Source organism: Xyrauchen texanus, chromosome 12, assembly GCF_025860055.1.
Source record: "Xyrauchen texanus isolate HMW12.3.18 chromosome 12, RBS_HiC_50CHRs, whole genome shotgun sequence".
Taxonomy (NCBI): Eukaryota; Metazoa; Chordata; class Actinopteri; order Cypriniformes; family Catostomidae; genus Xyrauchen; species Xyrauchen texanus.
In genome coordinates, this window is record NC_068287.1 from 13141582 (window position 1) to 13157618 (window position 16037).

At 38.9% G+C, this 16037-nt stretch overlaps 1 protein-coding gene across 1 annotated transcript in view; it reads left to right on the forward strand.

Moving 5' to 3' along the window:
- The window catches only part of LOC127653227 (LIM homeobox transcription factor 1-alpha-like), a 31568-nt gene extending 15972 nt beyond the window's left edge, over positions 1 to 15596 (forward strand). Inside the window, exons 4-9 of the mRNA XM_052139832.1 lie at positions 10618 to 10850; positions 11128 to 11291; positions 11385 to 11462; positions 13982 to 14099; positions 14172 to 14327; positions 14460 to 15596. Of these exons, the coding sequence (XP_051995792.1) occupies positions 10618 to 10850; positions 11128 to 11291; positions 11385 to 11462; positions 13982 to 14099; positions 14172 to 14327; positions 14460 to 14617 (907 nt within the window). The 3' untranslated portion in view covers positions 14618 to 15596. The remainder of the gene's footprint in view (positions 1 to 10617; positions 10851 to 11127; positions 11292 to 11384; positions 11463 to 13981; positions 14100 to 14171; positions 14328 to 14459) is intronic.
- The last annotated feature ends 441 nt before the right edge of the window (positions 15597 to 16037 follow it).

Consider the following 16037-nt stretch of genomic DNA (forward strand, 5'->3'; position numbering starts at 1 on the left):
TGGGTAAGGGGTTACACTTTACAATTAGATTTAGGTTTGGGATTTAGGTTAGGTCTTACACTTAGGAAAAAATTGTAAGAACGCTCATTCAAACCCCCAATATTGATCTTTCTTTAATGGTAAATAACAGAGATTTTCCCATTTAAATCATGGTTAGGTTTTGGATTTGGGTAATTGGCTAGACTTCACAGTTAGTTTAGGTTTGGGGTTTGGACTAGGTGTTAGATTTAGGAAAAATTGGAAGAATGCTCATTCAAAACCCCAATGTTTCTCTTTCTTTTGTGTTACACAACATTGATTTTCCTATTAAAATCATGGTTAGGTTTAGAGTTTGGTAAGGGGTTACACTTTACACATATTTGGGGTTTGGGGTTTAGAATAGGGGTTAAACTTAGGAAAAATTGTAAAAACGCTCGTTCAAAATTTTAAACGTTTATATCGGCATTAGTACACTGAATATATTACAATTGTGTTTCATATAATAGATGAGAACAAATGAAGAAGTGACAGTAGGCTACATGTCCTAATGAGTCTTTTAAAGTGTTCTTCATATGATTAATAAAATATAAATGACACTTTAGAATCCAGCTGAGACTGGCAACGTCATTTCATTGTAAGTTTCAAAGCCCCTTTGGATAGATTATTATGTCTACAATGACATTTCTGTTTCTCCATTATCAAAGACTCAAACGTTATGATCTCTCTCAGTGCAATTAAACATAATTATACAATTAAAGTTTGCATTGCCAGGAAAAGTCATTTGATTAGTATTTCAGTATTAGTATTAGAATTTCTTTTCTTTTTTGTCACTGCTACAATGATCAAGCTGAAGTTTTAGCAAAAGCATACTAAAGTGTGCACATATGACATGATTGGGACAGTATAATGTGTTTCAATGCTGAACAGTTTAGATGCTCACTTGTGCTTTTTTTGCATATTTGTGGTCTGATGTGTACATTTTTATCAACTACCTGTTGGTTTTCTCATATTTCATTGTTGTGAATATTGGCGTGTGTGCGTGTTGGGGAAGGAGGGAGGGTGGAGGGAGCAGGTTGTGGGGAATGCTGGGAGATTTTAATAACGTAGAAGCAGTGCAGTGAGATTTAATAAAAGAAGATGATGTGATTACTGAACCCTGGCTTTGAGCCACCTTCCCTCACAGCAATATCCGCTCTCTCTCTTTCTCTTTCTTTCTCTCTCACTCATACACACACAGCACCAACCCATGCAATTATATGTATATGTATGATTTACATACTGGTTCCAAATATATATACAAAGATTCACCAAAGTCTCTTGTAAGTATAACAGCAAGTGTGTAATTATGTAAAAGTATGTGTTTGTGCATGGACCAGCACACACACAATGATTTTATCATAGATTCATGTAAAGCTTTATTCAGTTGACATCATCAACACAGCTCGTGGCTACATTCTGCCTGATTTCCTTCTCGCACCAATAATTCCTTTCCCTCAAGGTAGATTCATACTGTCTCAGAGGTTGAAACGACAGTTTATCCTCAGTTTACTCTGGCTTTCAGATCTGTATATGTTAAAATATGCAATTTGTTATAACCTTAGTAACCATCGGGTGTTTAACGTGTCTTTTTGCAATGTTTCAACCTTTTCCACCCATATCTTTTTAAACTGAGATATTGTTTTGTGTGTGAATCTCATGAAAACATGTTGAGATCAATTTTACCCTCCAATAAAAAGGAAAAAAGAAAGAAAATTAAGCCTTTCCCCCGGCACCAATATATTGAAAAAATATATAATATATAAAATAAATATTTATTTATTTATTGGCGAATCGCATTATTCCTAATGTTCATTCTCTTTGTCATTACTGTAATACAGTCATTTTTACTGTATTCTAGTATTCTAGTAAAAAATATTGTAATACAATGTTTTTATTTAAATCTGTGTTAAATAAAGGCAGTACCTTTAGTAAAACAAATACCATGCCATGATAAATACTTTACATTTTCAATAATATTTCATTATAATTTAGCATTTCACAGAATTAAATTTAATAAAAATTTGCATTATAGGGTAATGAGAATGGAGTGGCATGAAAAAAATTATAATATTTAAATTGTAAAGTATTTACAAATTAAAGTAGTTCTCTCATTTTTGCTTTTAATAATCATTGTGCAACAGCATCTTTTTTACAGTAATACAGTAATAAAATCTCTGTGTTACGATAATGAGAATCACCATTGATAACAATGGGATAGTAAAAGAAAAACTTTTTTTTTAACCTTTTTACAAGCTATTTAATTTATTTTATTAAAATGAAGTCAGTTTCATTTGGTTATATTAGGTCAAATCAGTGTAAAATATTAGTTTTAACTTAACTTTATTAGGTTCGTCAAACTAAATTTACTAATGTTTAATTTGATTAAATTTCAATGTAATAATCATTAGTATATGCCAGGTGAACAAGTGTAAAGAAAGTGAAACTGTTGCACTGTTAATTTAATAGCAACTGTTTATTGAGATAAGCAGCAGTCAAATCAAACACCACTTACAGTAAACGTGAAAGTCCAACAGGCGCCGTTCTACACCACAGTGGTAACCCCCAAACTCCAGCCTAACAGGCACTCTTTTTAAATAGCAATAAAACAGAACATTAAACATGAACAAACCTCCTCCTATTCTCATCTTGCTTAAAACTGCATAAACCGCACTTAATTTCAACATTTGATCGCCCCATCCAGTCCCATGCAAAGCGTCCATGGAAATGGTGTTTCATCAATGCTACAAAAAGTATTAATTTAGTCCAAACTCAGATGGATTATGTAAAATTCAATTTTACAAATTTAATTAGATGGAACGCAATGAAATCAAGTTGTGACGAATTGTTCTAGAATTGCGTTGTTTTATTTAATTAAGTAAACTGAACAACCTGCAAAAATTATTTGTGTATGTGTTTGTATGTGTTTGTGTTTTTGTGTTTGTGTGTTTGTGTGTGTGTGGGTGTTTGTGTGTTTGTGTGTGTGTGTTTGTGTGTGTATGTGTTTGTGTGTGTTTTTGTGTGTTTGTGTGTGTGTGTATGTGTGTGTGTGTGTGTGTGTGTGTGTGTGTGTGTGTGTGTGTGTGTGCGTGTGTGTATTTGTGCGTGTTTGTGTGTGTGTGTGTGTGTGCATGTGTGTGTATACACACATGCACACACATGTGGTTTTGGTGTTCTTGGTTGTGCGTGTGTGTATTTGTGCGTGTGTGTATGTGTGTGTGTGTGTGTGTGTGTGTGTGCATGTGTGTGTATATGTGTGTGTGCGTGCGTGTGTGTATGTGTGCGTATGTGTGTGTGTGTATTGTGTGTGTCTGTGTGTGTGCGTGTGTGTGTGCGTGCGTGCGTCCGTGTGTGTGTGTATATGTGTGTGTCTGTGTGTGTGCGTGTGTGCGTGTGTGTGTGTTTGTGTTTGTGTGTGTATGTGTTTGTGTGTGTGTGTGTTTGTGTGTATTTATGTGTTTGTGTGTGCGTGCGTGTGCGTGCGTGTGTGTGTGTTTGTGTGTGTGTGTGAGAGAGACAATAATGTCAAAACATCTTAAAAGTCATAAATGTAAGCTTCATTTTCTTTATGCAAAAGATATTTTCTTTGTATTGATTTGGGGTTAAACATGACAAGGACATTTTCTTGACAGGTTTTGTGAGAATCACTCATTAGTACTTTCAGTTCCAATAATACATCATTTTAATTTTGTATTTTATAGAATGAGATTCTACTTATTTTTTCTTATATCTTTGTTTTGACAAGGACAGGTTTCGTAAGATTCACCCTTGCAGTAGGTGGTTGTTTGAATTCTGCTGAGGGTTTTTGGTTTTGGTGTTCTTGGTTGTGAGTTTAGTAGGTGGTGATTTGGGTAATTTGGCAGTTTTGGCAGATGGATTGAGACAGATTAGCCGTAGCAGCTGTGTTTCGGACAGGATCATCATATCTGTGCAGATTAGAGGCTGTAATGTGCAGACCTGGCTGCCTGTCACTGCACCAGATTTCTGCTATGACACCTTCATCTCATGCACTCAGGGTTCCTCAACAACACACATACACACATAAAAACACACTAAAGACACACATACACACACCAGATGTCCCGCCATCCATCACCACAACTTTCATAGAGTCTTTTTATTTCATCTGTTCCTCACCTCCAAAGTATTTTTTCTTTCATCTTTTTAATTGTCACGGGTCCTTCCTTTCATTTGCCACCTCATTAGTTGTGTTTGCTCAGGCAAGCATCATTATTACTTTTGCTCATTTTTAAGATTATGTTTTTTTTAAATACCCTAACCTTACGTAATAAACCTTGACACATAATTTAACCACCTAGCAACCAGCCTGAACACCCTTAGCAACTGCAGAGCAACATGCTAACTAATATTCAGAACACCTTAGCACTGTGTCTGTGAGATGGGCATGCACCATTCACATTTTCTGTTTTTGTATTCTTCTTGTCCGTTTCAGGATTTTGACAGTAACTTTGCTTTCCCATTGCTCTGTATGCCACATGTCTCCTGTGAATGGTGACTGTTGCTTTGGGTTAATGAAATGTGCACAAGGATTAGACTCTCATCTGTACCATATGAGCGTTCAAAGGTACATCTGTGGGTACCTGTCAGTATTGATGAGAGTGCATGTGCATGGCCGTGTATATGCTTGTGGAAGTGTGTGTGCATGTATGCACGAGTATAGTGTTTATCTGAGTGTGTGAAAATGAGAGCAGAGAGATTAACCCCATGCTATCCTCAATCCCTGGTTATGAGTTTACAGCGTCTGTCTGGGCATTGCACTGTTTAAACAACAATCTAATTAATCCTGTCTTTATTAGTTTCACTGAGCTGGGGAGGGAGGCTGGGAGGGAGAGAAGGAGAACAGGGAATTCTGGCAGAAAATATCAACCATGGAGGGAGGGAAGAGAGCAGGAAAAAAAGGAAGGGGTTGGCAGGGATTTAAGAGTAAAAGTGCAGTGCTTTTAAAAACATTGTGATGTTGATGAGCAGTGTTGGGTAACGTTACTTTTAAAAGTAACTTAATTAATTAAAAAGTTGTTTTAATAGAAAGTAAAGTGCTACGATACTTTTGCGTTACTTTCACTTCTGCCATGCTATGCATTCCATACAAGCGACATTACAGGTCATGCTATCTACTGTACAATACTCATGTCAAAACAACATAGTAAACTAACAGATATTTAGAAATATCGGCATGAATATGCATGATTTGTTTTTCCATCAACATGGCAGCCAATATAAATAATGAAGAATGACCACTGTCTTTTTTTTTCAGATTTTCTCCCCTTTTTCTCCCCAATTTGGAAAGCCCAATTCCCAATGCGCTCTAAATCCTCGTGGTGGCGTAGTGACTCACCTCAGTCTGGGTGATGGAGGACAAATCTCAGTTGCCTCCACGTCTGAGACCGTAAATCCGCGCATCTTATCACGTGGCATGTTGAGCGCGTTACCGTGGAGACATAGCACAGGTGGAGGCTGCACGCTATTCTCTGCGGCATCCACGCACAATCACCACGCGCCCTACCAAGAGAGACCCACATTATAGTGACCATGAGAAGGTTACCCCATGTGACTCTACACTCCCTAGCAACCCAGCCAATTTGGTTGCTTAGGAGACCTGGCTGGAGTCACTCAGCACACCCTGAATTCAAACTCGCGACTCCAGGTGTGGAAGTCAGCGTTTTTACTCGCTGAGCTACCCAGGCCCCGAATAACCACTGTCTTACCTAAAGCAGCAAAGTCCAACACTTCAACCTGCATCATATATTTCATCATGTGCTGTGCCCATCGAAAATGTCAGAGTCAACTTAAGATGTTTTTCAAAAGTCCGGTTAAAATTCAGTGGGGAATGCCAGCCTAACATGTTAGCGAGTTGATTTACAGGCGATGTCTGTATCTAGAAGTTGATTGACACTTTTACCTGCAAGGTGGAACTTCCTTTCTGCATCCATTGACTGTTGGGTGCTAGAGCTTCTTGGTTGGGCTTTCCAGTTTCTCCCATTCATTTAAATAGAAGTGACTCATCTCTATCTGCTGAATAGTCACTGGCCTCACACTGTAAAGAACTACAATGCCCATCATACATCACAACATCTCCCCTGAAGTTTGCACACTTTTACTTCTGATTTCTTGCAATACAGGGACAGGTATACAAAAGCAACATATTACTTAATTTAAAAAGTAACTCCAATATTATGGTCTAAAATAAAAAATATTGAGTTTTTTACTCGTTACTCGAAAAATGTATCTTATTACATAACACGCAATTCTTTTATCGCGTTACCCCAACACTGTTGATTAACAACATGGAAGGGAATCTTAAGGGAGTTTAAGGAGAGGATCAGGCTTTTTGGGGTGTGGCTAGCCAACATGATCCCAAGGAAAGTTGCCATGTTTTTCCCGATTGTTCTGGTACCCTGACAACGGCCCCATTCTGCTGAGTAACTGAGAAGTGCCATCTCTGATTCAGACATTGTATCAGTTGAAACGTGTTTACCTTTTCCTGTGGTGGTTACCGGAGGTTCGGTGCATCAGCAATGTGGGAGACCTGGGTTCTCTTCCTGTGTTAAAACCAGGAAGTAATCATGTTCACATAGTTGATGATAAGAGCGATTCGGAAGATCTATTTTCCCTCTAAAATAAAATTTTCCTCTACTGACAGTTAGATTTAGGGTTTGGGGGCAGAGTTTAAGGAATAGTTCACCAAAAAATTTAAATTCACATAAGCACATAAAGTCCGCATAAAAGTAAACCATAAGACTTCAGTTCCCCTTCTGTCACTCACTAGACGTTGTGTCGGTGAAGTGACACTAGGGGTCTCTCTTGAGAGCCTCAGTTGCCTCTGAGCTTTGAGAAAAGGCCAATACGGGTATAAAAGGAGGGAATCATGCATCTGTTTAGTCAGATTTTTTCTTCAGAGCCGAGCGGTTGTGTGTCTAGCGAGCTGGTGTTCATGACTGTTCCACTTACCTCTACAGAGCTTTTGCTGTTGGAGCTTACAGCACATTACCAGTGGATTTCTACGCCCCTGGGTGCTCCGACAGTGCTTCTAAAAGAGCATAAATCCTCTAAAAGAGTATAATTTTAACACATTACACATTGTAACACATTTGGCGTTGAATGTCTTTTTAAAGACGCGTCTTTTTGAAGATGACTTTCCGCCTGTGTGTAGTTCCTGGATGCAGCCGATATCTCTCCGCCTCTGATGGTCATAGACGCTGACTCGTGTGTCTGGGTCATTATCACACCGAGGCAGCATTTGTGGATGGTTCTTGTTCTCATTGCGAGAACTTGACCATGGCAACGTTGTGGTCGTGGCTTTGCTTTCTGAAAGGAAATGCAACTCCAGCCTCCCCCTGCGTCACGCCTTCCTCCCACGGGATGGAGGTCAACCCGGCTGGCGATGGAGGCGATTTGTGAGTTCAGTGAGCATGGCTTCGCCGGATAAAACCCCACGAAACACGGCCCCCCAGCACGCTTTTTTGCTTCCGTCTGGGCTCGCCCCTTATGTCTCCTTTGGTTCCCCGGACTGGATGACGATGTCGCTGCTGCATCGGAGAGCATTGACGCTGATGATTCGAGTGGACTGCCACCTTCGGGTCGGCCCGCCCAGTTCAAGGCCGACGCGTAGATGGCCAACATGCTTTCCCGGGCCACCGTGAGCATGGGGCTGGACTGGAACCCTCCGTCCTCCCCTTAACCCTCGCAGCTAGATAATTGGTTCCTCGGGTCAGGGCACCGCTCACAGCCACCAGACCAGACCCACTACTGGTACTAATTACTCTGTGCTCGAATAGGTGCCCCACAGGTATCGTTCATCATGATTACCCCCTGTGTTGTATTTTCCGCAGGAACCGTTCCCCTGTCGGCGGACCCCCGTCTCCCTTGGGCAGTCCCCTCTGCCCCCAGTCGCTGTGTTTGAAGAGCTCCTCCCTCACCAGGTAGGACCTACCACCTCGCCACTTCCATGTGTGGCTCTTAAGCCCATGTGATGTATTTGCCACATGTGACCTCCCCAGCCTGGTCAGGATCTGGTCTCCGCCAGGTATTTTCACCCTGAAAGAATAGGAGCTGGCTCAGCCTGCTCCCATGTTTGGCACGTTGCTTTGTTCTCCCCACTCAAGAGAAGAGAGAGGTCGGGAACCTAAAAAGTGTATGATGTTTTTATGGGGTGTTGGGGAAGGTTACATGCAGCCTGGTGCAGGCTGCTCCTTTGGCATGCAACAGCTTGCTTGCAGCCGCATCAGCAGTTCACATAACACGGTTCAGTGTCGTGGCGTTATTGGATAGGGGAGGCTCTCAAGAGAGTGTCTTCACCGTGTCACTAGTGTCACTTCACCAAACAACATCTCGTTCCCTCCATAAGGGAACGGGGGTTACAACAGTAACCTAAACATTGTTAATCAATGTCTTCTGAAGTGAGCCAGTTAGTTTTGAGTAAGAACAGACAAAAATATAACTCCTTTTTTTACTGTACATCTTGCCATTCCAGTCTCTAGGCACAATCATGATTTCAAGCTTGATTACACTTCATAGCGCTTGATGCATGCGCAGAGTGCTAGTTGGCGCTATAGCAAGTGTAATTGAGCTTGAAATCATGATCACCAAGAAGACAGCTGTCAAGGTTTTTTTTGTCTTATCTCATCCAAAATCAATTGGATCACTTCAGAAGACATTGGCTGCTTCCGAAACCAGGAAAATGCTGCCTCCGGAGGCAGTATACGGAGGTAGGATAAAAATAAGTTTTCTTTCAAACCGTTCTGAGACCAGTTTCCATTCATTCAAAAACACTGTCGGTTAAGCATTCACTGATTTGTCATGCATTCATTGATTAAACCACTGGAGTCTTATGGATTACTTTTATTAATTTATGTGCTTTGTGAAGCGTTAAAATTTTTGGGCCCCATGCATTGTATGGACCAACAGAGCTGAAATATTCTTCAAATAATCTTTATTTACACATCTGAATTTTAATTTTAATTTTGTGGGTGAACTATCCCTTTAAATGAATATTCCATGTTATAGGGACGGTTACTGAGATTAAGCGAGTAGTTTTCGGCTGGTCATGTGATTGTAACATGACAGCCCCCATGTGTGGACCCTCTCCATGTAGAATAAATCAGCTTTTATAAGGTTACAGATATAACTGGAGTCTTCAATTTAATGTGAGTGCTCATGATTTCCTACATATATTTCAAAATTTAAATTCACGGGGCGTCGCGTGGTGCCATGTGAGATTCGGACTTGTGAGCGGCGAGCTCTGCGCACTTTGCTAGGTTTAATACTTTTTGTGTCATAACCGGTGATATTCGCAACACCCTGATTTCACCTTGACACTTAAAAATTTGGTAAGATATGGGGTGGACATTTTTTCTTTAGTGCTGGCTCAAGTAAACACATGAGGAGTTGTTGCACTGATAAGTAAACATCTACAATTCAAATGTCTCAAACAGATTAAAGATAAATTAGGAAGAGTCATTATAGTTTTAGCAAGATTGATTTTGGCTAATATTTATGCACCTAACGCTGTTGATCAGGGCTTTTTTATAAATCGTGAGGGGATGTTGCAAGCTGCTAGCACCCCTCATGATATAATATAGGGAGGTTATACAAAAAATATATATATATAGGTTATAAAAATGAATTGTATTCCAAATTTCAAACAGTCTCTCCCTGTTGAAGTTCACCTTTTTTATTTTAAACAATTTGATAGTATAGCCATTATTTGGAATGGTAAACGCCCTCGAATGCATTCCAATAAGTTACATAGGCCAACTGACAAAGGTGGGTTAGATCTCCCCAAGATTTTGTTTTACTGTTATGCTATAGATCTCAGACATTTGGTACATTGGTCGCTTCCACCTGAGAGAGCCCCTCCCTGGCTCCTTAGTCTTTCTACCAAGCTGTCCGGAGAAATAAAGGCACATCCCGTTATCTCACACATGCATTTAGTGTGGACAAAACTTTCCCACATGTTCAATTCGGACATTTACCTTAACGTTGCCGCAACTATTTGTTTGAACCCTAAATTATACATTAATGAGTCTCCTTTCTGCTGGACAGAATGGATCGAGAAGGGTGTTGCACATAACAGATAAAACTTGATTCCATGTATTCTTATGCTTTTTGTTTAAATATGTGTTTGGAATCAATACAAAATTGTTAATGACAAAACAAAACAAATTTAAATTAATGTCTTTAGGAGTTAAACTTTTTTAATGAGGAACAAATTACAGAGTGCAACCTTTAACTTAACCAGATCACAAGCATATTGGCATTTCCTATTATGTTTATATATGTGATAAGGCAGATATTGTTGGGGTTATTTTACGATAAATTGCTTAATATGTTTTTCATTTGTAAGTCTCTTTGGATAAAAGCATAAATGTGACTATGTATATTTGCTTTAAATGCTTTGAATAAAATTGTCTGGCGAATTAATGTGTATAAAATGAAAAAAAAATTTTTTACATAGTTGTCATTGTGGAACATCTGGTGTGTTGTTGAATATTGCCACCCAGTGTTACAAACAAAACATTGCATAAAATGAACTTTTAAAGACAAAAACATTGATAAACATGCATATTTGTTTGTGTGGGTAAGGTTGTTTGTGCGGAAGTGCAGTGCGTGTCTGCAGGCGATCGGACGCTCAGAGCTCATCATGCGTGTGCTGGGGCAGGTGTACCACCTGGGCTGTTTCAGCTGCTGTGAGTGTGAGCGCCGGCTGCAGAGAGGTGATGAGTTTGTGCTGAAGGAGGGACAGCTGCTCTGCCGGGGAGACTATGAAAAGGAGAGAGAGATGCTGGCTGCTATCAGTCCGGCTCCTACTGAGTCAGGTACAAGTGACCTTCATCTCTCTACTGTATCAGCGTTCTTTATATTTAAAGGGGAAGTGTGAACATACTTCCTTCCATCCCAGTTTAATGTGCAAAGGTATAAGGAAGTCATTTGTAAGTTGACTTCAAAATTTAAACACAGTGACTGTCAGACAAGTCAAATTTTGGCTCAACCAAAGCATTCAGCAAACCTGTTTTTTACTATTCTGTTTTTGCTGCTAGTATCGCTGAAATGACATACTTCTCTTGTGTCCTAATGCTCACCTTCTCTGTGCAGTAAAGAGTGAGGATGAGGAGGGTGGTGGTGTCTCTGTTGGGGGGAAAGGCGGGGATGATGGGAAGGAACATAAGAGATCCAAGAGACCACGTACTATCTTGACCACACAACAGCGACGCGCATTCAAGGCGTCTTTCGAGGTGTCTTCCAAACCCTGTCGAAAGGTCAGGAATCACAAACAACCTGTGTGCATCCATGTGTAAATGGTACTCATGTTCAACAGAACATCTTGCACATATACTGTCTTTGCATTGTAGGTGAGAGAAACTCTTGCAGCTGAGACTGGACTGACTGTGAGAGTCGTGCAGGTGTGGTTCCAAAATCAAAGAGCAAAGGTAGAATGTCATAAAATCGTATACTCATTTTTTATAAATCAAATGCGAATTGCCATCCTGATTCACCCAAGTCCTTTTTGGTCCTGGAACAACATTTACAACAACTATTAACCATGAAGATTTTAGGTGTAGGTTTACGGATAGCAAACTGGCCTCATAGAAACACATTACTTTACCTACATTTTTGCATCGCTACAGTTTCTTGGTGAAATAAACACTAGAAGTTTGTATTGAAGAACGTGCATGTCGACATGTGAGCTGAAAATGTCATAGAAGCACCACAAAATGACGTGGTTGCTTCAGTAATAGCGTTTTTCATCTCACTACTATCATTTCAGTATAGGTTTAAGGTTTAGGGTAGGGACGTCGATTTTGTTGATTTAAAACTCAATAAAGCCAGTGTTGGGTAAGTTACATAAAAATAATAATCCAATACAAATGACTAATTATTTATCTAAAATTGTAATCAGATTACTAAGTAATAACATTACTAATTTATTGTTAAGTTACTTTCTAAAACATTTTTCTGCTTGACAAATTCAAAATAATGTCTATATTTTTTTATTTATCATTGTTACATACAAGTCAAACACTCTGCACCTCAGCATTTCTCCTTCACAATGACTCGATACGGGTCCATAATTCATTTATTCTACATAAAAAATATATTAGAAATATGCATAACCCTATATTTGAAAGTTAGTAACTGAAATCTGATTACAGTAATTAAAATGTAATTAATTGCATTAATAACCTTTCTAATGTGTCCAGTTGGATTCATTACACTGATGCACACTTCACAATACACACACACAACACCGCTTCCCTGTCAGTTATTCAATTTTTTACAAAGGACCTCTTATCGCTATTTGATGTACAAAACAAGCCCAGATGGGACATGTGACAAAAAATCAAGTATTTTTCAGCCCATGTAGGTATTGTAAGAAGCATGTCAAGTCTTAACTATCACTAAAACACAAAATGAGAAATTTTTGTCTGCAAGCGCTTTTCATGTGGAGTTCAAAGCTGTGCCTGACGATGGCATTGATGCTTAGACACCAAACATGAACACAGTTTCACAATTGCTGTTGCAATGCAAGAGATGTAATGCCCATTGCAATAAAAATGCAACCTATGTGGGGTCTAGTTCTTTCAATAAATAAAACTCCCAATTAGACTTTGGGAAACATTTAATGTTATTGGTAATGTTTTAGTGCATTTCTGTCTTTATTCTGTGGAAGGCTTTGTTTGGAAAATTTTAATAAATCATTATATTGTTTTGTTTGCTTTCCTAAGATGGAAATAAATGCATTTTGACAGGAAAAGAAGTACATATGGTGTCAAATTTCAGCATTTTCTAAATCTGTGATTAATTGTAACATTTCTGGTGGGCAATGATACAAGAGCAGACGAAGACGATGAAGTGAACCCAAGTGCAGTTTTATTTACAGTGGTATAGATAAACTAGACTTGACTTAATCAAAACACGACGCTACACAAACAATAATTGACAAAGGACAATGGCAACATGAGGGCTTAAATACATGAACATGGGAAACATCAACCAATGAACAGACCGAACTATAAACAAGATAACAAGACAATGACCATGGACCAATTACATAACAGAACTAATAAACTAAAACCAATGACAAACTAGAACTGATAATAATAACATAAAGAAACAATACACCAATGAAAACAAGACACATGAACATGGAGGGAAAACAGGACATCACATGACTAGGGAAACAGGAACTAAACTTTTTATAATAAAAGACATGGAATCAAAACATGAAAATATGCGATTAATAGCGATTAAAAAAATATCGACTGACAGCACTATTTTGTAAATAGATTTAGAAATTACAATATTTGTTTTTAGGAATAAAACTTTTTTAATGTGGAAAAAATGACTGAGTGCAATTTGAACTCGCTTTTAGTGCCACACAGTGGACATTTCATTTCTGAATTGCCACGATACGTGTCAGAAGCCATGTAATATCATTTCACTTTTCATGCTCATATATAGTGTTATGTTCGGGCTCATGTTAGGGGCTTGAGCATTCTTATGGCATGTTTACATATGCAATGACAAAGCGACCAGAAGTCATTTGTGTTCATTGAGAGTTGCCAATTTGAAGTGGCATTAGCAACAGCGACCATTCATGATGTGACAAATTTGCTGAGTTTAACTTCATGCAAACAAGCAGCTTTGTGATACAGTTGGATGCAGCATTTGAATAGGAACACCTATTAACAACCAACAGCACTGCGACTTCCAGCTATTTAATTGCTGTCAGTGTGAAATCCGAAATGTTCCCTATATCCAATGTTTCCATTTGGATTCAGGGGTTGGTTAGGGTTACAGGATGTGAATGACTGTTGGAAAGGAATGCTGATTTAGGGCCAACAAAGGTCAGGAACGTGTCCTACTTGAGTAAATCACATCATGCAACATATAATTTACACTGAATAAGGATGATGTCAATGAGTGCATTTTGCTGTGTGTTGCTCAGATGAAGAAGATTGCTCGCAGACAGCAGCAGCAGCAACAGCAGCAAGGACAGGAGCAGATGGGGGGGACTAGGAGGGGGCCGAGCAGAGGGGGACGCCAGAGTAATGATGACAGTGAGGGTACGACACAGCCCAGACAACTGTGTGAAATGGCTTGATTGTAGGTGTGAACTCTACTCTGTCTCTCCACAGATGGCTCCAGCAGTCACGGGTTGGATGGGCTGCTTTCGTATTCCTCTCTGCCCCGCCAACAACTGCTGGCTTTGGATCCAAACATATACGGGGGTGAACAGTTCAGACATGGGCTCACGACACCACAGCTAGGCCCTGAGCAGATGCACTCCTATGGTAAGACACTAAAACAAGTGACCACTGGAAGCTTCGTTTATTACTACATATTGTAAATGCTGTTCATAGCTTTTAAGTTCAAAAAAATGATCTAAATATACCTTTAATAATTGATGTGTTTGTTTAATTCAGACTCAGAAACAGTATTTCATGACTTGGACAGCGATGGAAGTCTCAGTCACCTGGGCGACTGTCTCTTGTCAACTGCAGAAGGTGGCATTCTGGCTGGACGAATAGGAAATCCCATTGACCGCCTCTACTCAATGCAAAACTCCTACTTTACCTCATGACCCATCCAAAACCTTGTTTTCACCATCCTAAACTGCTTCATAACCACAACAGGGGGCATCGGATAGATTGTGTCTCACTGGAGCATCTCTCATCATCAAATCTACCTGGAACCCACAAACAGAAGAATCATATCTTAGCCCTGCCAAGAAAGATCTATAATGGGCCTACAACCATTAAAATGATACAGGATTTGATCATATCCAAAAAAATAATGGGCAGCACATTTTCACTGGAATTACGCCATTTTTGAGTGTATTACTCACATGTACACATTTTATGTAAAAGTCATAGGGATATTACAGACATCGACAGACAGCTTGTTCATGAAGTATATGTTACCTCATCTTTTATTCACTACTGACAAATTAAACCCCATTTTACACACCTTCCACTCAGAATGTTTTCACATTATATGCCATTTTTACATAGGAATGGGCATCTATTCAAATCTTAAACAAAAGGAGTCTATCATGCCGGTACAATTTAAATCAATATAACTTAAATAAATTGATCATATTTTAAATAACTAAAATAGGTTTATTAAAGTAATACATTAATTCAGTACCTTAACATTAAAGGAGTATTCCGTGTTCATCGTAAGCTGACAACTTTTATTGTAAGTGTCTCACTGTTACCTAGATTTTTGCGTTTTCTTTTTTAAAAGAAATGAACAGAAGAGTTTAAATATTTTTTTGTGGTAATCAACATAATGCCACAAATGCTGCCGATTAAACAAAGTCTTTCTAGCAAGTCAGTCCACTGGCGGCCATCTTTGGAACGCTCTCGGGAAGCTATTTCCAGTCATGAAAGAGCATCTCCTATGTACTTGAATGGGGAAAGACCGAAATCTCCAAAACAATCTCTGCTAAATTCTCTCTGATTGAACAAAACTTGAATTGAACCAGAAATATTCCTTTAAAGAGATAGTTCATGCAAAATTTAATTCTCTAATCATTTACGCACTCTCATGCCATCCCAGATGTGTGTGAGTTTCTGTCTTCTGCAGAAAACACATAAAGATTTATGAAGAATATTCAGCTCTGTAGATCTATATACAATGCAAATGAATGGATACAAATTTTGAAGCACCAAAAAACACATAAATACAGAATAAAAGTCATCCCTACAACTCCAATAGTTAAATCTATATCTTCAGAAGTGATATGATAGGTATCAGTGAGAAACAGATCAATATTTAAGTCTTTTTTAACTATAAATTCTCTTCCCTGCCCAGTAGGTGGCGATATGCACAAAGAATGCACATCAAAATCATAAGAAGAAGAATGTGAAAGTGGAGATTGATAATAAAAAAAGTCTTAAATATTGATCTGTTTCTCACCCACACCTATTATATCACTTCTGCAGTCATGGATTTAACCACTGGAGTCATATGGATTACTTTTATTCTGTCTGGAGCTT